The sequence below is a fragment of the Elephantulus edwardii genome, unplaced genomic scaffold (genome assembly GCF_000299155.1).
Source record: "Elephantulus edwardii isolate Elephantulus edwardi_28Jun2011 unplaced genomic scaffold, EleEdw1.0 scaffold00006, whole genome shotgun sequence".
NCBI lineage: Eukaryota > Metazoa > Chordata > Mammalia > Macroscelidea > Macroscelididae > Elephantulus > Elephantulus edwardii.
The window spans coordinates 6,744,919-6,766,458 of NW_006399756.1; the positions used below are offsets into that span (position 1 = coordinate 6,744,919).

The window sequence follows — 21,540 nt, forward strand, 5'->3', positions numbered from 1 at the left end:
TGATGTTTGAGGAAAGCTGTGCTGTCCCATCTTCAGAGTTCCTCTGTTCACAAAGAATCACCTTCTCTGATATTTTTACCCCACTGCTGAGCTGCAAACCAAGATCACAAGACTGGAAAATGGGGAGAGAGCATGATCTGTGTTTGCACTGTCCCCGTGGGAACTACGAACGGGGAGGCATTGTTGGTGGTTTGGAGGTTTTTTTAAGGCAACATGTTTTACACCTCAGTGTGAAAGACTGTTTGTTTGCTCACCTTGATTCTTGTTTTGTGGGGGTTTTGCCTTTGTTTTTGGAGAATATTACTAAAACTAATCCGCATTTTACACCTTTGTAAGACAAGCGCTTAAAAATGTGTGAACATTCTTCATGCATTTTCTTCAGCACAGAGAAACCAACACCTCATCTCATTATGACAACTAGTAAAACAACCAGTTTGACAAGGCAGGTCCTGCTTCTGGCCAGGTCCTCTGTTCTTGATTAGAGCTCTTTGCAAGTGAGAATACAGATACTTCTCCAGTCTCACATTTAACACCAGGAAATGTGTTTTCATGGGCTAGCAACCTTAAACCAAAGCCAGAGGGTTTACTTAGCTCTGTTAGCCAAGGTCAGAGCCTCAGTACAAATATGGGTTTTCCATCTGCCCACCTGGTTCATTCCCAGGTGTTGTGTTTTACCACTTAAGACAGACCACCTCTGAGAGCGCTGTCTTGCCATGCTTCCAGACTTGCCATTTCCTCTCACATTACTACACTACTAACTCTACAGCGACCACAGAGTCTTTGTTTTTCTCTATTAAGGTTGTTGTCCTGTGGCCTTTTGGTAGGAGAGGGGTCTGGTTTAGAGTGCCAGAGGTGTTTTGGGTGGCGTTAAGTGAGAAGGATCATATTAGAGAGCCACATTTCCGTCTCCTGTTTTAATTGGTGAGTATATATTTGCTGTTACTGTTAGTTCCATCGAGGCGGGTATGACCCATAGTGACCCTGTAGACAACAGACCTTGACTCTGTCCTGTGCTGTGATGCCCTCATCATCTCTCACACACTTGGGCCACTGTGTCCTCCCATCTCGTTGAAGGTCTTCCTCTCTTTTGCTGACCCTCCACCTTTCCAAGTCTGATGGTCCTCTCCAAGGAAAAGCTCCTTCTAGCAACATTTCATAGTATGTGAGATGAAGCTACACTATCCTTGGCTCTAAGGAGCTCTCTGGCTGCACGTTCTCGAAGGCATAACTGTTCTTTGGCTGTCCATGAGATGTTCAGCCAACACCACAACCCGAAGGCTTCAGCTCTATCACCCATATTCATTGTCCAGCTCACAGACGCATAGCAAGCGATCGAAAAGGCCTGAATCGAAAAGACCTTAGTCTTCAGATTAACATTGCTCCCCAGTACTTTGGAGAAGTCCCTGCCAGCAGACTTTTTCTCAATGCAATATAGCCTTTGATGTCTTAACTGCTGGTAGTGCCAAGGGTGTTGATTGCAGATCTAAGTAAGATGCAGTCATTGGACAGTTGTCCGTCGTGATCTTGCCTGTTGGCCCCAGTGGTGAGGATTTTTGTGGTCTTGGTGTGGCGATGGAGTTCATATGGAGGGCTGCAGCCTTTGCTCTTCTGCAGCGAGCATTTCCAATTGATGCCCCTCCCAGTGGCCCTGTGCCAGCCTCACTGTCCCTGGTACGCTCGAGCCCACCAAACCTTTTGATCCTAAAAGGTTCTGAATTAGGAAACCTTTTGAAAACCTTTTGAACCTAAAAGGTTTTGAATTAGGAAAAACCTGCCGCAGGTGTTGGAGAAAAGGTGGTTGCCGTGTGCGAGCCAAGGTTCCGCTTTCTCCCTCAGGCACACGGTCTAGAAGCCTGCTGTTGCTTGCGCTCCAGAGGGATGTCAGGCTGGATTACAAGGTGGAGGGTTGGGCTCCTGGGTGCTTCTGGGAGAAAGATGAGCATCTGGACTCCCAGATCTTGCTGGGTGGTGGCTAGCCCCTGGTCCAGAGACCAGCAGGAGAGTTCTTTATGTACCTTGGGAAGGGTCCTTTACAAGTTAACTGCAATAGTCTCACATGGGTGAAGGAGGTGTCTCCTTGTAAACTTTCTTACATACTTCTGGATAACCAAGTGGGAAAGAGAATTAATTATATTTGAAAAAAACCTATTGAGCAAATATTCAAGGAGCCAGGCTTTGACTATTGAGAAAACTGGCTTCAACCATTTCTTTCCAAGGCCCCCTCTCCTTCCTGACAGTGCGGTTTTAATATTTTGTTCTCAGTTCTAGCATGACTGCCATGGTTGCCCGCTGGTTGGCAGATGTTTCTGTGACAGCTGGTTCTTGGGTGAGTCTTAGGTTTCTAGAACAAACCTCAGGACTCCTGTGTAGGACATTCTGCTCAGCTGTCTTTGTTCTGCAGAAGTCTGTTGTTCCTGTTTGGCTCCTGAAGATTCTGAAACAGGTTCTTTGGAGGATGTTGAAATGCCTTTGTCTCTATCGGGGATGAGATGCAGTATCAGGGTTTTCTGGGGGAGACACCCCTTAGGTGTGTAGTTCACCATATTGTTATAATACAGATGACCTGTGGATACCTGAATGGTGCCCCTGGTGCATCCTTGCCTGTGCCCAGCACAGGTGTGTCATTATCATGTCCTAACTGAGCCTAGTGGCATGTGGATGTGGTTTTACTGTGTGAGGAAGGAGATACGCTACAAAGTGTTGTCCTGCCTGTGGGGCTGGGCGAGGGGCAGGACTTTGTGCAGTGCCCCTGCCTTGACCCTGGGTCCTTTTAGCTTTGACCATGGAATGTACTCTGAGGAATCCCAACAGTTTTCTCAGGACAATAACTGTGGTAGCTTACCACCAACAGTACTAATGCATTAGCATTTTATAGAACTCTGGCTCTTCCCCCCCCCCCCTTACTAACAGTGTTTAGGTCTTACAAGAATTTAAGGCTGTTCTGATGTTTAACTAGTTTTAGGAGAATTTCCCTGTGGAAGAGACACTGTTGAAGATGGGCCTTTGCTCTGTCAACCCTCTTTGGGTAGACTCATTGGGAAGACTCAGAATTGGAGGAAGGACAGTGAGTGGGGTCTGAAGGCAAAGATGTGTCATGACCCTTAGCTTCCTTATGAGGACACCTGGCTGACCTTCCTACCTGTTGACGTTTTGCTGCAGCTTGGCCTCAGCCAGAGCAGGTGATGGTCACTGAAGGGCCATTGTCTGGGCCACGTGTGGACAAAGCCAGAGGAGTGAGCAGACCTTGGGCGGTGGTGGCTGCACACCAGCTGTTTCCATGCACAGCTATCCACTCCTCCCAGCTGCTTGGGGGAGTAAGTAGTACTATCCCTGGTCCTGGACAGACTGCCTCCAAGTCACTGTATAAGAGTCAAGGTCACGGTGTAAGTTCTAGAACTTCCCCCCTTTCTCTGCCTTAAAGTAACACTAGTTTCTGCAATAGGGACACAAGTGGAGCACACTTCCTTCGTCCCTTCTTTGTTCAAATGTGTAGTGTTTGTTCAAAGGTGTATTGTTCTGAGTAAAGGGCTTAAGGTTTGGATGGTCTCAGTGGTGGAGAGAAACCAGCCTTCTGTGTATGGCCGCTGAGGCAGCGCAGGGTTGTAGTTTTATTATTGTGTCTTGTGTTAATAAAGGATTGTTGTGAGAAGTACATTACTAAGCCTTTCTGTCTATGGATAGACTTGAACCATCAACCTTTAGTTTAGCAGCCAGGCTCATGAACCTCAGGTGCACCGTCAAGTGAAACCCTGTAGGTTGCAGTGGCAGTGAATTCAGGGCAGGGAAGGTTTTAATGCGTGGAGCCTGGGGTGACAGGAAGCTCAAGAGAGAAGTCCCTGCCCCCTTCTCCCCGTGCTGGTGGTGCCCAAGGGCTGGGTGGTCATCAGGGAGGTATGTAGGTGGTTCGGTGCTGGAATTACCCATATAGACCCAGCTAAATACACTGCACAGTGAAAGAACTGTCTCGGTTACCCAGACGAGAGCGTAGATTCCTTGAACTAACACTCCTTAGGAGGCGGAAGAGGAAAGTGCCACATTTCCCCTTCCTTGTTTCCCAAAGAGGTGGTGGGGACGTGGGGAGGGTTGAGGCTGTGCAGACCCCCACTCAGTGCCCAGGCTGGCTCTGTGGCCTCGGGAGTCTGGATTTGCGCCCAGTGGTCTGGCTTGCGATATGGGGGTGATGTCTGCAGCATGGGGAGGGGAGGCAGCAGGAAGGCCCCTCCAGAAGAAGCAACCATCGAGGAGCCTCCAGAATGTCAGTCCCGCGGCTCCTTTTTCGTTTTCTTTTAATAATGGAACACAGACAATTTGTGCAAGCTGATGGCTGGTCTTGCCTTTGATTGCATGATCGAAATTCTACTTATCAATTTTTCAGGAAGCCGTCTAATTATACAAATTAAAATTCAAAGGCAAGCAAAAGAATGATTACACCTCCCTTGGGGGTTGGAGGGAAGAGCTTTGAGACCCGATTTGCCTCAGGAAATACTGATGTTTCTCCTTGCCTAGCACTTCCACAAACAGGGACTCATCAGTTCTCTCCCTCTTTGGACATGAGGATTCAAATTCGTCGTGGAACTGTCTCTCTAATCCACAGTCAAGTAGAGATAGACCAAGGGCTGGGAGTAGGCGCTCAGATGCTGAGAAAATGCAGGTTTGCTGGCCTAGCTGACGATGGGTTCACACACGGTGTCAGAGGTCCCAAAGACTCTCCCCCCCACCCCAAGTCTCATATCAGCTTCACCTCAAGTACCAACTGTTTACTTGAATGTTTGCCTTTGAAGATAATAGTCAAGCAAAAGTAAAATCAGACTTGTTACGGATTGAATTGTGTCTTCTTCAAACATGGGTCGAGCCCTTAATCCCTGTACCTCCTGGAATCACTGCAGTCGATTCTGTTCGACGTGCGTCAGAGTAGAACTTCCTGGAGTTCTGGTGGTCATCGAAGGCCGTCCCTGAGTCTCCCTTCCATGGTGCCGCTGTGTGGATTTAAACCACCAGCCTTTAGGTCCGTGATGATGTTAGACTGCCAGCAAGTTGGCCCAACCAGCCATGGCGCCGTTTACAAGTCACACTCCTGGCTGGCCCCAGCCTGGCCGCAGTCATTCTGTGTTGGTTGTAGCCGCTGCACCTCAGTCCATCTTGTTGACGCTTTCCTCTTCCCTGCCAGCATGTATCTTGTCACACTTGATGTCTTTCTCCAAGGACTGGAGGGGAGCCTGAGGTTTTGGTATGTCAGTGACTTCGGACGAGACAGAGTTGAACTCATAGTGACTCTTCCGTCCTCCAGTGAGTTACTGGGTCTGTAAATCTTAACAGGAGTCAGGCCATTGCAGCAGGTTCTCAAAAGAGTGGACTCCATGGAAGAGGAGAGACGCCAAGGACTGCTGATGGTGGCCAGAGACTGGGAGAGAGACCCAGGGTGGAACATGCATGACCCTCTGGGTGGGCTCTTTAGCCTCTAGAATCATGAGAAAATGCAATTCCTTAAAGCCACACACGTGTGCTGTTATATTGCAACAGACCTGAGAAACGGTTCTGCTGCTGTTGTGTCATCAAGTTGGAACTGACCCACAGCTGACCTTCGAGCAGGTTTTCAGAGACACTAAATCACACAGGAAGAGATTACCCATCCTTGTTCCTCGGAGCATTTGGTAGATTTGAACTGTGTGCCTTTGGGATTGCAGTGCAGCTTCTTCCTGCTAGGCCACCAGAGCTCCCTTAGGAAATTTAAGATTTTAAATGTGGCAGCTCCTCATTGAACAGATGGGCTAATGATGCCAGGGTTTTCTGAACTCCAGTGTTGGGAAGAGTTTGGTATCTCTTGGATATTGTATTTCTAGAACTGGGAACTAATACTTTTTAAAAATCATGTTGTTATTGCTGTAAATCTGTGGGATGCGTCTTCAGCTGGGAAGTTAGCTGTGACCATCTCGAATCTGCCTGCTGTCCAGTAGCACTGACTGCACACCTGCGAGTTGAGCCTTGACAGGTGACTCTGTGTTTGCATAAGTGTTGGCCTTGGGAATATTCCTCACGCCCTTAAGGGCTAACGTGAAGTGGACCAACGGGGCACCCATTGGTGGGTATCCTTCGGCTCGAACCTCACTTCTGTCTATCTCTAGCACACCCTTAAGGGGTGAGGTGGGATGGCCAGGCGGGCACCCACTGGTGGGCATCCTTAGCGCTGAGCCTCACTTGTGTCTCGGGCTTATCATTTGCTTGATAATGGGACACAAGTTCTTCTAATTTGTTTTGTTTTGGAAATAGATGTGAGTAAACGGTTATTAGTTGAATCTTTAAAAAAAAAAACCAACCAACAACCCGCAGGACACACTAGGCTGTAATGTCCACCTCGTAAATCCTAGTGTGAATTCTTGACGCTAAATTTAAATTGAAGAATGCCCTTCCCAAAGCAGTGGGTCAGTAGCTGGGCCTGCAGAACAGGCCGTTGACGTGCCCCACGCTGGGGTGCTGCTCCTGAGACGATGGCAGGCACCTAGCAGAACCCCCAAGCCAACTTCCTCTTTGCGGCAGCTCCCCTTTCCTCGAGCAGCCTGCTAGGTCTTCCTCTGAGAACTCTATATGCCAGGTGCAAATGGGCGGGGGCCTTGCTGCCTGCTCTCTGCTCTGTGTCTGCCTGCAGCATCCTGGGCATGCCAGCCGCTGCCTGGTCTCCTGGGCCTCAGCCATCCCCAGCACCATCTCCAGCTCCCTGGATGCAAGGGAGGGGTTGAGGTTCGGCTTCCTTCTCCTGCCATGGGGATGCGCCTGAGGGGCTTATAAGGAGGGGTTGGGATGCGTATCGTGCTGAGCAGTGGTTTTGACTCCTCATGTGGGCAGGGGAGCTTTGCGGAGCCTGGTGAGACATGAGTGGGTGGCCAGTCTCCGTGAGAATCCCTCAGAGAAATGTCTCTGGCCGTGGAGTTCAATTTGTTACCGTTATGCTGGTCACAAACACTGATGACAGCTGATTCTGTGCTTGGGCTCATGTGTTCTCGTGTCTCCTGTCCTGGGGGGGGGGGGCGACAGGAGGTGGCCCCAAGGGGCTTGGAGCAGCCTGCTGCCACCAGTATTAGAGGGAGGCGAGCGGCCACCCCTCTCCAGGCAGCTTGTCTTGTGTTGTCCTGTCCCCAGGGTCAGCCAGTAAGGATTCTTTTCTCCTCGTTTCAGGGTTGATAGTGACGTAATGCACGCAGACTCCTGCGAGGTCCCCTAAGGTCTTTTGAATCAGAGAGTTGCAAAGTTCGCTAAAGAATGGCCCTGGTGGATAAGCACAAAGTCAAGCGGCAGCGATTGGACAGGATTTGTGAAGGTAAGAGCCGCGTGATGGTGGTTGATGACCCCCGGTCGCCGGAGCTGAGCTGCACACCCCGCCCGCTGGCCTCCCAGGCCCGCCGCCCCCACCTCCTCTCACAGCACATCCCCATTGCTGGGGTCCCGGGTGGGGGCGAGGATGGACCCTGCATATGGAGATCATACTCAGGACCCCCTGCCAGACTGCTTCCAGTTATCCCGCCACAGTAATGCCGTCGGGCCCGGTCGTGCCATACCCAGGTCTTCTGAGGAGCTCTGGCCCGTGATGTTGTGTGTCCCTGGTATCTTGGCAAGCGTTTTATTCACTACCGGAAAGAGAAACGTAATTAAAATCTGTTGGGGACCTGGGGACGAAACTGTGAGCTGTTGATGAAGCACTGTCCTCTCCTCATTAGCGAGCCGTCAGGAACCAGGACGAGGGTGTGACGTGGCCAAAGGCTCCTAGTCTGGCTGCAGGTCTGAGCCTGTCCGAGGTGGTTGCTGGTGAACTTGGCTGCGTGGGTCATAGGTCAGCCAGTCGGCCGCCTGCCACCCCCCTGTGCATGCAGACACAGCCCAGTCCAGGTGTCTGCACCCCACACTCCTTCCCTACAGCTGCCGGTGTGGGATTGTTTGCTGATTCCTGTGGCTCCAGCCACAGATAATGGGGTGACAGAGGCATGGCCTCCGTGTGTGTGTGTGGCTTCCAGTGGTGCTTCTGGCTCGGGTGCTACAGGATCTGGGCTTCCCCATGCCCCCCTGGGCTCTCCTCTCTGGAACAGTTCTGATGGGACTTGAGGGTTTCTTTACATAAACATTTAAAAAAGATTTAACCTACACCCAAGTTAAAAGAAGAGTACAGTTATGTTCCCTTCAAATGCCATTTCCCAACTGGTAACATTTGCTGCTTTTTTCTAGAGAGGAGACATCTAGGTATAGCTAGACCATTTGTACCGATGGATTTTTCCCCAAACTACATCCAAACAAAGCGATGCCCATCAGGTTGGTTTTGACTCCCAACGGCCTCCACCAGGCTTCCTGCTGCTGCAGCGCCGTAGTCACCCCTGTGGAATCTAGTCTCGCAGAATTAGTTTCATGTATGTGATAGACCAGGGTCACACATGTGAGCCTTGCAGGCATGGCCCTGTGGATGAGGGAACTAGGCAAGGACTTCGCACTGCATGTAGCCACCTCGTGCCTGTGGTCTCCCTGGCCACATGGCTAGACCTCCTTAGTGGGGGTAGGATGCCCTACATTCTGGATTCATCCCATAATCCTCCTGACTTCTAGTGAAGAGAGGCTTCACCTAGGGAGCAGGCCCACCTTGGAGATAGCTACAGGTTCGGTTCCAGGCCACCACTGGAATATAAATGTTGCAATGAAGGAAGTCACGCGAGCTCTTTTTTTCCCCTGGAGTATGGGAAAATAAAATCAAATCGTGCTTACTCCATACCATCGTCCATTAGGTGTGGAGTAGCATTGTGAAAAAGTTACCAATACTGTAAAGATGAATGCAGTGGGAGCCAAGCTCACAAAGAAAGCACGTTGTGTTGGAGAAAAGGTGCCAGTGGACTTGATCGGCGCAGAATGCCCACACACCTTCGATATCTCCCACAAACAGTATTGCCAAGTGCAGTAAAGCAAAGCCCAGTTAGCCAAGGGTTCCTGTGTGAGGACCTGCTGGTGCCGCTGGCAAGGTCAGCGTCTGCGACACCTCCAGGGCTGCTTCCGCTCCTCCCTTTCCTGAGTGGGGCTGAAAGCAGCTCTTGATTCCCCTCCGTGTTTCCACAGCCTTACAAGCCCATCTCAGAGTGTGTGGAAGGCGACTTGCTCAGCTGGGGCAAAATCATTGACAGTATTTTGAAACTCAGGCTTGCTTGACCTGTCATTCATTTCTTCCCGTGGGGTGTAGGATTGTGAAGCTACTTCCTTCACGTGGGGAGTTCTGTATCACAAATGGCTGCTTGCTCATCATTTTCATTTCCCAGTGGCCACGATCAGGATGGACAAGCCACGATTAAAGGGGTTCGTCCTCCTGGGTGTGGTTGATTCGGGTCCCATTCAGTAACTCCAGGTGATGCGGGGTGTGCTCGTGTGGACTGTCAGGTTAGATTCTGGGGTGTGGGAGCCCACTTCATCCCTGGCACCTCGTGTAGTCGGCACAACTGGTGCCTCGTTTTATAAGGTTGCTGCAGGGGCACAAGACAGTTGTGACCTGTCCCCCCGGTTGTAATCCACCCATTAATGGTCTCCACCTGAAAGTCTCAGATTTACATGCCTGTCTGAATTCTTACCTGTAAGCTAGCCTCCTTGCCCCCACCTCAGGACTCCTGGTGTTCTGTCATGTTCACTTTAAAAGCACACAGCTGAGCGAGCTCTGGTGACCTAGTGGCAAGATGCTGAACTGTAATCCCGTAGGTGAGCAGTTTGAATGCACCAGATGTTCTGCTGGAGAAGGAGGGGCAATCTCCTGTACCAGTCAGATCCGATTTGACAGTACACACAAAAAATAGTAATAAATAATTTTAAAAAAACCAAAACCCCATACAGCTGCTCTGTCTAGCACACAGCTAGATGTGGGCGTGCTGCATCTCCTGGTGTGGGCCTCTGGAAACACGCAGGGTTCAAGTCCGTCACCCCTGCTTTGCTGTACCATTCCACTATACCCTTGACTGGAACTCCAAGTTTGGCCTCAGTCCCCACTCTCTTCCCCCAAGCCCACATGAGTTCTTGGTCAAGTCTGGCCTAATCATCCTGACAGAGGGACTCCCTAATTCCTGTCTGCTTTCCAGGGTCCCACTTAATTTAGTGCTTTCTTCTCCAGCAGACCCCTGGGTGGCTGGCCCTTTGTGGCCCACATCCTTGCAGTCAAAGCCAGGGGAAGAGAAGAGATAGATTCTCTTGAACGCCTCAGACTTGTTGGGGGGCTTCACACGTTCAAGTTCTCACCATGATTTTGGCATAGCTGGAATCTTTGAGATGCCATCAAAAGTGGTTAAAATCAGTCTTCGTAAAGCCGTCTTAAAACTCAGCTTTTCATTTCTTTTTTAAACACACCTTCCAATTGGGTATTAATGATTTGGTCCCTGCCTGCGGTCCTGAGGAGGAGCTGTGTACTCATGATGATGGCTCAGAGTCTAGCACAGACTGGTGCTGGCTGGACACAGGCTGTGCTCACCGTGATGTTAGGACTCTGGTTTACCCATGTGTCACTTTTGCAGAAGGCACCACAGTATTTATTGGCTGCAGACAGAGGAGGACTGCAGTAAGTAAGCTTTTGCCAGAGTAACCCCGGAAAGCATTTTCTGGAGCTCATGATGGGGGGTGATGATTTCTTGTTAGAACGTCTTGCTGTGGGTTATGGTGGAATAAATCACTAACCACCAGCCTTCCCTGTGGCCATTGAAGATGCCATTTAGAGAAGGTAAATATTTCATTTTACTTCATTTTGTTTGAATGTCTTAGACGTGTGGCAGAAATTATGTCAGCTCAGTTCTGATGAGAGGCCTTTATACTATAACTCAAGGGTATTTCCTCTTCCTCAGCCAAAAAACGAGGACGGCAGGCTCCTTATAAATAAATGACCAGCTCGACTGTCCAGTGTAGGAAGGTGATGACACAGGCAGGCTGGGTGGATGGAAGCGGATACAAGAGAGGGACTTGGGACCTCTGGGGGCCCTGAACAATAGCTGTAAATTCTAGGAACCTCTTACTGCATTGACTTTGTTCCAGAGGAGGAGGAGGAAAACAGGGAATATGCTGCAGCTTTAAAAGGAAGGCAGTATTTCCTGTGCTTCCTTCTTTGGTGTAAACTGTTCTGTTTTTCTGAATGAGAACATCCCATCGTTCAGAACAGGCAGAGAGGGCATACAGGTTGACCAGATAAACCTGAAGCAGTGGAGCCAGCTGAGTGCCCCCTCCTGGCCCAGGGAGGGATGGCACCTTTACTTACAGCCCAGAGAGTTCACCTTGGTGGCCGGAGGGAAGCTGACCAACCTTTTACTAAAAAAAAAAAAAAAGTGTGGCTCAGAGAGTCAGGAAGTTGTTTGCATTTGTTTGAAGAAGCTGGTTTTGCCTGTCGTTTAAGGGGAAGAAAATGCGTTATAAAGTCACTAATTGTTTCCTAAGCCTTTTGAGCACTTTGTAAAGAAATTATTGAAGCTGTCTGTCTATAGGTGGTCCCAAACCTACCCAGCCCATATCTCTAAGCAGCCCAAAATGTGTATTTTTTAAAAAAGTGGATTTATGATGTTGCTATACATTATAATTACATGTTGGGATTAGGCAATTATGTACATTTCCAGTAATTATGTGATTAGCTATAATTACATTAGCTATGTAAATATACAATAGTCAACTAGACAGGACTTAAAATGCCACGTTGTAACTGAACGTTGTAAAACAATGTTGCCGTTAGTCGCCCTGGAGGCTTTTCCAGCCGCTGGTGACCCCATGACTGAGGAGTAGAATGGGTCCCACCGGCTTTTGCAGTTGTGACGTTTGAGAAGCAGATCTCTAGGCCTGATTCCTGAGATGCCTCTGGGTGGCTTCGAACCTCCAACCCTTCTGCTAGCAGCTGAGCATTCAACTGCACCAAAGAGGGATCGCAAAACAAGGTACTAACAGACTAATGGTGAGTAAAATGGCCAAGCGTAATCTTTAAAAGCAAAGAAAAGTGTTTCCTGGGGATAAAATTCCGATTCCACTTCATCTGGTTTTAAGATAAAATTTGGAGCTGTGTTCCCTGCCCTGGACACCCATCATCCTGACCCCTCCCCCGGAACCTTGTGATGGGATTACTGTAAATGCCCCCACTTGGCCAGCCTCTTGTTCTGCATGTAAGAATCCAGTTAAATGCTGCTGCTGCTCAGAGTTTTTGCCTGTTTATTGTTGCTCACTCAGGTGCCTTTGTGGCGTGTGGTACGTTTTGTCTTGGGCTGCTGGGCCAGAGGGTGAGGAGTTTGCATCTTCCCGCCTCTCGGGGAGAGGATGAAGCAGTCTCTTCCCCAAAGATTCCCAGCCTGGGAAACACTGGGGCAGTTCTGCACGCTCACGTAGATGCTCTGGATTGGAATCGGATCCACGGCAGAGGGTTTTTATTGTTTGTTTGTAAAATGCTGAGGAACTCTTTTCTGAAGTTGGCAAGCTGCTCTCATTGCATTTCCAAGTGCAGTGTGTTCTGACTGCTTGGTCTCCACATTGGAGGTCAAGGGGACGGGGTGTGGTTTTGAGGGCCCGTCAGTGTCTCCTGGCCTCCATGCCTGGTTCTCCCCTCCCTCTGCCCCTTCCCCGAGGGTCATACTGTTTGACAAGCTGGTGACTCCTGGCCGCGGGCAGCTATGCTGCATTTTCACGCACATACCTGCTTCGTCCCCCTGGGATGCTCCTTCCCTGTGAGTTTTCTCTGGGTCACGGCATCTCTGAGGGAAATAATATTCTGCTTTCAAGCAGAATAAGAAGCCCCATAAGAGCCAGGGGCCCCTAGCACCTCGATAAGCTCTCTCCTTCAGTAGATTAGACCCACGGACAGTAGAGCCATCCTGCTTACAAGTGCCACCAGCCTGCTGACGCGAGGCCTGTGCAGTATGGAGAATGTCCTAGAGCCACCAGTGTCACTTAGGATTACTAACAGTGTCCACGACACAGCAGTTAAGGAGCATGGTTGCTGTAAACAGGAAGGTTTTTATCTGTGTCTATAGCAAAGTTCTGTAGGGTCAACCACAGGGATTTTTTAATCTGTCAGATTATCAAGAGAGGGAATCTGATTGACCCAGTTGAAGCCAGAATCTCTCTCTGTTTTAATTAGAAGTCAAGAAATCAAAGGACGGGTTGCAGTAGGAAGACCCACTGTCAGGGACCTCGCCAGAGTGCTAAAGAGCTGTGGTGTCAGTCTAAAGACAGGCGCACCTGACCCAAGCCCTGGCCTTTTCATTTGCTTTCTGTGCATCTAAAGGTTGGACAGTGAATAAACATGACAAGAGTCCATGCCTTGGAATCTTAATGCTGGAAAAGAATACTGAATACCCCATGGACTACCAAAAGGCAAACAGGTCTGTCTGTCTTAGAGGAAATGCAACCAGAATGTTCCTTACTGTCAAGAATGGTGACATTTCTTCTGATACACTTTGAGCATCGTATCGGGAGGGACCAGTCCTTGGAGAAAAGGGAAGTCCGAGAACGAGAAGATGACTTTGAACAAGGTAGACTGACACAGTGACAGTATTAGTGGGCTCGAGCTGGAGATCACATGGTGGTCCATGAGAGGACAGCGTTCAGGACCTGTTACTCACAAGGTTACTGTTAATCATAGTCAGCTCCACAGCAACAAGGCCCCTCAGCTGAATGCTGGTGGTGGATGTTGGTCAGAACCCTGGGATCAGGGATTCGATACCCAGCCTGCTCCCTGAAGAAAAAAATGAGGCTGATTGCTTCCATAAATACTAGAGTCTCAGAAGCCTTGAAAGGCAGTGCTGCACTGCCCTACAAGAGTCACTGAGTTGAAATCAAATCAGCAATACTAGATTTATTGTCACCAAAACACGAGGACTTGCACTGCAGATGCCTCTGGCTTTCCCGCCTTCTTAGAACCTGCTCATAGAACAGGGCTGGAGACCTGTTTCTGAGAGGTTTGGTCCACCAAACCATCCATTCCTGAGTCCTCACCACGACCACCAATCATCTCCTATGCTTCTGGCTCTGAAGGGGCCTCCTTCCAGCATCCTCTTCTCAGATTCATGCTTGTTGGGTGCACGGAGCGGATTTTCATTTCTCTGAGGACCCAGGAGTGCTCCATCATCCACGTGTTGCTTCGTTCATCTGTTAGGAGATGCCGCTTGTTGCCACGTCTCGTGGCTGTTACATAGAGTGCTGCGGTGAACACAGAGCTGGGAGTTGCATTGAGTGCGTGCAGGTCGTGGGCCCTGCTCTTGCCTCCTTTGGGTCTGTGCTGGATTGTTCCATAGTGTTCTTTCCGTAGTAGATGACAAATCTCTCTGGAGCAGGGAAGAGGTGAGAGAGGGCAGATGGGGAAGGATTTGTAGAGCAGGGTTCTCGGAGCTGGATCCTTGTCACAATTAGGGTATTACAACCAAAGAGAGAGGAACAAAGTTCTGGAAGATTCCTGACCTCAGTGGTGTGACAGTGGACAGAGGGATGACATCGTGGAGAGGACTCGGAACTACCAGACATGTGTGGTGCTTGGATTTTGGGGAAGGAGTGCCAGGTTGGGAAGGTTTGAGGAAATGTAACATCCTCTGGCATAGCTGAGTTTTCTCCATCCCCAGACAGCCTTCCGAGGTAGAGGTGAATTTTCCCCATTGTTGAAAGTGAAAGCCATGGGTGTCCACAGCTTGCCCGGGTCCCACGGGGGTAGCCACCCCTCACAGCGAGCCTCATGGTAAAAGATTTAATGTTGTTGTTGTTGTTGTTGTTGTGTACCAGCAAGTCAGAACTGACCCCCAGGCGTCCAGCACATTTTTCAAAGGCGGTAAATATCACGTGAGGAGCTTGCTCATCCTTCTCCAGTAGAGCAGCTGGTGGATCTGAACCGTGTACCTTTAGGTTGACAGTGCAGCACGTTACCACCAAGCAAGCAGAGCTCCACTCATAGTGTCTTGAAGAAATTCTGTCCTGAGCTTAGCCGTAGCCTCTTTTCACGTCGAGGGGCTCCGTCACCTCTCACCGAGGGTTGGGACCCTCCCTGTGCAGCTGGTCCGCAGAGAGTGGGTTTGGCAGATGCTCCCAGTGGGGATGCTTCACAAGCTCTGCTGGGAGTGGTTAATGGCCACAGCTAGAATCTGGGAGTGTCCACCGCTGGTCCACTCCTGAAGATGGAACGTGATGTCCAGATTATTTACACTTTGGACACACGTCGTTGAAGGTGGCCCCCAGGAGACTGCTTGCCAGGTTCCAGATATGAAGTTGGCTCTGCTCTGAGTTGGGGGAACTGAGTAAATGATGTGGGGAGCCTGTGGGGGAAGGCCATCACATCCACCCAGAACCCTGACTTTACAGAAATGCAGCAGGCCTGTGCCCGCAGGAAGTGGTCATGGCTTCAGTCTATTTCTGGTCCGTCTCAGCCGGAAGGCAGTGTGTAACCCACTAACCTCAGCGGTATCCCCGGGGAGGCACTGTGACGGGGACGCAGTGGCCTCAGAGCTTCCCCTTCTGGGGAGCAGCAGGCACAGAGGATCGGCCACAGGACTTCACTGTGCAGCGGGCGGGGTCTGGTGGTGGCCGAGGAAGGGGATGAGGAGGGCCATAGGCCAGGAGGACAGCTGTGCTGTGGCATGACTCGAGGTACCTGGCATACCCTCAGCCACCAGTAGACGGGCCGTCAGACAGGTGACCCTTCCTTCGGCCCCCAGCACGTTCTGACTGCACCTCACAGACTGTTTTCACAACTGAAGGGTGTGGCGATCCCGCACTGGCCAAGCCTGTCAGATCCATTTTGCTAATTCTTAACAATATTTCCAACTGTCCTAGTGCTGTTGGTGTCCAGGTAGATCTGCCTTACAGTGACCTCCACCCTCCGGTAGGTTTCTCTGCATGTGGGGCATCTTCCTTTGGATGCGGGCAGGTCTGCAGGTTCCTGGGGTTTGTGTTTGTTCCTTTAAGGTGTCCCTGTGGTGCAGTGGTTAGGCACTAACCTGTTAGCAGAGAGTCGGAGATTGAGCGCACCGTGGAAGACACACGTGGTTGTCTGCTTCCATAAGCATAACAGCCTTTGCAGTTCTGTGGGATAGAGCATGTTCTCCAAGTTTTCCATGAATTCACATCTCATAACAGTTGTTGTTATGTGCCGTCAAGTCACCTGTGATTCACAGTGACCCTATATACAACAGCTCTGAACCCTGCTCTATGCTGAGCCAACCCTGTTATCTCTGATAGCCTACTCCCATTACACCCCTGGTCGCTGACTGAATCCATCTCTTCGAGGGTCTTCCTCTCCTGCGCTGTCCCTCCACTCTCCCAAGCATGGTGTCCCTCTCCAAGAACTGGTCCCTCCTTGCAACATGTCCAAAGTATGTCAGATGAAGCTTAAGAATCCTTGCCTCCAAGGAGCACCCTGGTTTAACCCTCTCCGGGGTGAACCTGTTTGTTTTCTTAGCAGTCCATGGTATATTCAATACTCTTCTCCAGCACCACAGCTCAAAGGCATCAATTCTTCTCTCATCCCTAGTCACTGTCCATCTCTCTAAAGCATAGAAAGTAATTGCAAAGACCATGGCCTGGATCAGGCACGCCTTAGTCCCCACACTGACATCGTTGTAGTAGTAGGTTTTAATTTTCAAGCTTTAATATCATCATCCTCATCGTTTAAAAACAGAAAAGGCAGGAAAAGGAACTGGCACCGTCGTTTTAATGCTACTGTCTTGGGTAGATGACAGAACTGGCATGGCAGTGTTTGGAAAATCTCAGAAAAACAGTGGTATATCCTGGAAGTGTTCCCTTCGCCGTCATGGCACCAGGCAAGTGCAGGTGGGACTTGGAGCTGACGACAGCAGAGGCGAAGCGTGAGGTGTGGGTGCTGAGAAGCCATGGGTGTGCCTTCACCCAGCAAGGGCCCGACCTCCTGTGCTTCTCAGGCCTTGGTCCTGGAGGATTAGCCAGGTGCCATTGCTTCCTCTCTTCACTGTAGGGGAGAGTGAAGTGGCCTCGTCTTGTCCTGAGTAGTGCTGAGACGAGGACGTGTTTTAAAACAGCTTGTTCTCCGCCTTTACTCTGTAGGAGCTGGACACAGAGAAGATGGGGACACAGTCCATGTGTCGTATCATCAGCGGCTCTGTCACTCCAGTTCCTGATAACAATCGGGCTCACTTTCCTCCCTCTTTGATTTCGTATTTAATGACCAGTATTTTTCTAGGCAAAGGGTCCAGGTGAATCTCTTCTATTGAGAGTTGCGAGTTTAGACATTCTGATTGAATAGCTGCAAGGATGCATATTACAGTCCTTTAAATGACAGTATCTTTGTGCAGGACAATATATTCATAGTGTCCTGATTACTGGTGTGGTGTGTTATTAAGTTTTTGAATGCATATTTTATTTTGTGATTTCCGTTTAGAAACTACTTTATAGTCCTTATAATTGGAAAGATGACCAAAAAGCAAGTTTTTCTTTATTAAGTGTTCCCTCCACTCACGTGATGTGTCTAGGATCTGATTACTAATGTTCCTTCATTTCCGTTGTTGCTGCTTCACCCTGGGGGTGTGGTCCTCCATGCCAGCACTTCTCTGGAATGTTCTGTGAGCCTAAGGAGCTGTCTGCATGTCCTGTGGGCGTTTCTTGCTAGGATAACTGCTTTTTCCTTGCATGCTTTGGCTCTGATCTGCTGGACGGTGTGTTGAAGCTTAGCCCATGTGAATGTGCAAGTTCACCTGCACCATCGAAGCCAGGCTGGGCCTGCTGGGTCCTCTCTCATCCCCAAATACGGTGACAGCTGGACATCCGGCAGCCCCTCCCTCCCCCTGCGTTGCTGTTGCTGCCTGATGTGAGGTTTAGTCCTGAGCTTCCCATCTTCCTGTGACCCCTCCTGCCATCTAAGATTGATAAAGCCGGGATTAGAGCCTCCAGTCCCCGCCTCCCTCTGCCACACGCTTGACTTGAATGAGGTGGCGAGGCTACTTCCAGGCCACGGTCACTATCATGGTCACTAATGGCAGGAACCTGTGGCTGATACCCCTCGTGGAGCCCATGTCTCTGGACACCCTGGAAGCCGGTCCGGATGGTTCCTGTTTAGTCTGCCTGTCGTATTTCATTTGCTTGCTGTGTGCCGTGGATTAATGTTTCATCAAGGTGGATTAGGATGGACCTGGCGGGGGCTGCATCTCCTTCCCTGCTGTCATAGCCTGGTGGGGGGTTGGGGGGCTTGTCCTGAAATACCTGGGGGTGGGGGCCTAGGGAGCTGCAGCTGTGGGGAGAAGGAATCCAGGAGGGTGCAAATCAGGAGACCTGTATGGAGCAGGCAGGGGCATTCTATCAGCCTGGCACCCTGTCACATGGACAAAAGCTTTGGTGGCTTTATTTAGCTCCTAATCCGCACGCCCAGCGCCAGGTCCATGTGAGGCGGCTGGGCAGGAAGGGGGAGCCCGGTGTAGGCACCCCATCTGGGGACTGAGCCGCCCAGCAGAGCCTTCCGGCCGCCGTGAGGAACAAGGCCTGTCAGCACGCGTCTACTAAGGTTTCAGACCATTAATAATTAAGGCTGCCCGCTGAAAGAGGACACCAGCCGGTGGCCCCTGCCCTGTGCCCCCTGCCCCCCAGCTCTGCGGGGCTTTTGGATGGCTGTAACTGAAGACTAAGACAGAGGCTGCCTCTCCGCCTGGCGCACGTCCGTTTCCAATGCCGGTTCCAAGCAGGCCTTTGAACATCGGCCGTTCTCAGAGCTGGGACGCTGCCGGGTGGTACGAGGGTCCCTGGGGGGGTGTCGAGGAGCCCAGGCCCCCGGGCCGTCGAGGCTCACTGACACCCGGGCCCGAAGGCGCCTGGTATGAGCCAGACCCCAGGGTGAGGGGTGCGCCGGCCCGGGAGCCCTACCTGTACCGGGAGGCCAGCTCGGGCGCCCTGGGTCGGAAGGGCTCGGTCCCCGACTTCACCTTCTACGACAGCAGGCAGGCGGTGATGGCCACCCGGCCCGCCGTGCCACCTCGGGACTACTTCGGCGATCCATCTGTGGCTGCCCAGGTGCCCAGAGAGCCTCCCTACTTCCGGGACCCTGGGGTGAGCCGGCCGATGCCCAGTTACGGGGTGCTGGGCAGCCGAGTGGCTTGGGATCAAGTGTCCAGCCCTTTCCTGCAGGACGCAGGTCACTTGTTCCGGGAGCTTGGTGGGAAGGTGATGTCCCCAGGGCCATGGACACAGAGCAGGACCACGACTGCCCGGCGCTTTGGAGCAGAGCTCCCCGAGGCCAGGTATGGGGCAGAGGCAGGCGCCTACCCCACCAGCCAGGTCTACAACGAAGTTGGGGATCGATCTGGGGACCCGGGCCTGGCCCGGCAGGCAGCCCCAGCATGCCTGGTGGTGGACCCTGGAACAGCTGCTCCCACCAACGGCGGCTCAGGAACAACCCCCAGTGGTCCCGTTCACACCTTTGGCCCCTCGCGGGAAAGCTGTCACCCTAAGATGACTTCTGACAACTGTGATGCGGCCCTGCCCCCGTTCCCGGGGCCCAGCCCCAGGAGGAGCATCCAGCCTGAGTTCCTGGCCCTGCTGCGCGCCGAGGGCCTGGCAGAGGGCACGCTGGCCGCTCTCCTGCAGCAAGGCTTCGACTGCCCCGCTGTCCTGGCCACGCTGGAGGATGCAGACATCAAGGCCGTGGCGCCCAACCTGGGCCAGGCGCGCGTCCTCAGCCGGCTGGCCAGCAGCTGCCGGGCAGAAGCGCAGCTGTGGCGCCAGGAGCGGGCGGGCGCCCTGCCCCGTGTGCGCTCCAGCAGCTTCAACCACCGCCAGGAGCCGCTGCGCGCAGACCTCGGTGCTGGCACCCCGCAGCCTCAGCCCCTGGGGCCCCTGCAGGTGGCTTCCCCGCGAGTTGCAGACCTGGCCCGACGCCCCTCGAGTGCACCATCCCAGCACCTCCTGGAGACGGCAGCCACCTACTCTGCCCCTGGGGTGGGCGTCCAGACACCCCATCTCCCCACCAACTCTGGATACAGTTCTCCCACCCCTTGCGCCCTCACAGCACGGCTGGGGCCCTCGTACCCCCAACAGGCGGGGATGGCCTTGACTAACCCAGGCCCGGCCAGCCCCTTTCACCAGGGCCCCAGGACCGCCTACTCCACCGCGTACACCGTGCCCATGGAGCTGATGAAACGCGAGCGCAGTGCGGCCGCATCCCCTCTGCCCAGCCCCCATGGCAGCCCCCAGCTCTTGCGCAAGCCCGGGGGCCCCCTGGAGGCACCCCCCAGCCACAGCCTGCACACGCCGCATGCGCCCTACCAGAAGGTGGCCCGGCGGACAGGCGCGCCCATCATCGTCTCCACCATGCTCGGCCCTGAACCAAGTAATGCCCCTTCCGGGGCTGGGCGGGGCCAAGGGAGGGTGGGGCCAAGAGAGAGTTTGGCTGTGGAGAAGGTGGTCCTAGGAGGTGTGTAAATCCATCTAAACCAGCCTGGTGGGGTACTGCAGGCAAACACGCACATACACTCAACACCCATCATGTACACCACATACACACACAGACCCTTACTCACAGCACACAACGTCTACCACCCATGTGTAAACACTCCTACACGCCAGAACACCACCCTCTATACGTGTAGGGCAGATAAATACTGATCATAACGTACACATAGACCCTTACAGCACACACCATCCTACACACAGCTGCCATAAGTGTGTGTACATTCCCACACACGACATAACACACCGTATACAATACCCATTACATACCCCTAAGTACAACACTGATCATACAAATGCACACACCTGTACTGTACATGTCATACATACAGCATAACAACACACTCTTCTGCATCCCACACCCACCAGACCCATCACCATACACACAGTATAACACAATGCACACAAATCATACCTTCCGTATCCATTCCTCCCCTTCAGGTTGTTATACACACATCACCTAGCATCCCCACACAGGTGATAGACTCAACCTTACACATGGCAAACACACAGATTATCCTTTCATCTGCCGGACCCACCCCCACAGATTTCACACACCATACAGGAACATGGACCCCTACTTACCACATGTTTCTACACAGCAGTATCCTACCCGTTACACATGAAACACAATGTAACACAACGTACGTACAACCTGTAAACTTCTAAGACCTAGCAAACAGGCCCAGCACCACCACAAAACACCATGTACCTAGCACGTTGTACATGCGAGCACCTCTCTCCCCAACACATTACGTGTCACCCAGAGTCAGAGGACCACAAACATACCTTCACATGCACATACACCCCACCCAGAAAGGGGAAATGCTGAAGCAGGTTCCAGGTGGATGGGTGGAACGGTTCTCAGGGGTGGAAGGAGCATCCTCGGCCTACTCTTCCTGTCAGGAGTGCTGAGACAGGGCTGCATTGCAGAGGGGAACAGGGAAGTTGGGACACACAGATGCTCTCAGCTTGGGAGGGTGATGTTTTCTGTCCTTCACCTTCCTGGGGTGGCCTTGGAAAAACAGGACAGGTTTCCGAAACGCCTCTGTAAATTGTGTGTGTGAGTGCATCCACACGCAGTAACAGGCCGAGATGATCGCTGAGGGAACACGGTGTGCACTTTCCATA

The 21,540-nt window shown here is 51.8% G+C and overlaps 1 protein-coding gene across 2 annotated transcripts in view; it reads left to right on the forward strand.

Moving 5' to 3' along the window:
- The window catches only part of CTBP2 (C-terminal binding protein 2), a 107,783-nt gene that overhangs the window by 64,624 nt on the left and 21,619 nt on the right, over window positions 1-21,540 (forward strand). The window contains exon 4 of one of the 2 annotated variants that reach the window (XM_006879872.1): window positions 7,171-7,312. In XM_006879872.1, coding sequence (XP_006879934.1) covers window positions 7,255-7,312 — 58 coding nt within the window. In that variant the 5' untranslated portion in view covers window positions 7,171-7,254. Of the gene's footprint in view, window positions 1-7,170; window positions 7,313-18,633; window positions 20,291-21,540 lie in introns of those variants that run through there. The other variant, XM_006879871.1, reaches the window with a different exon arrangement.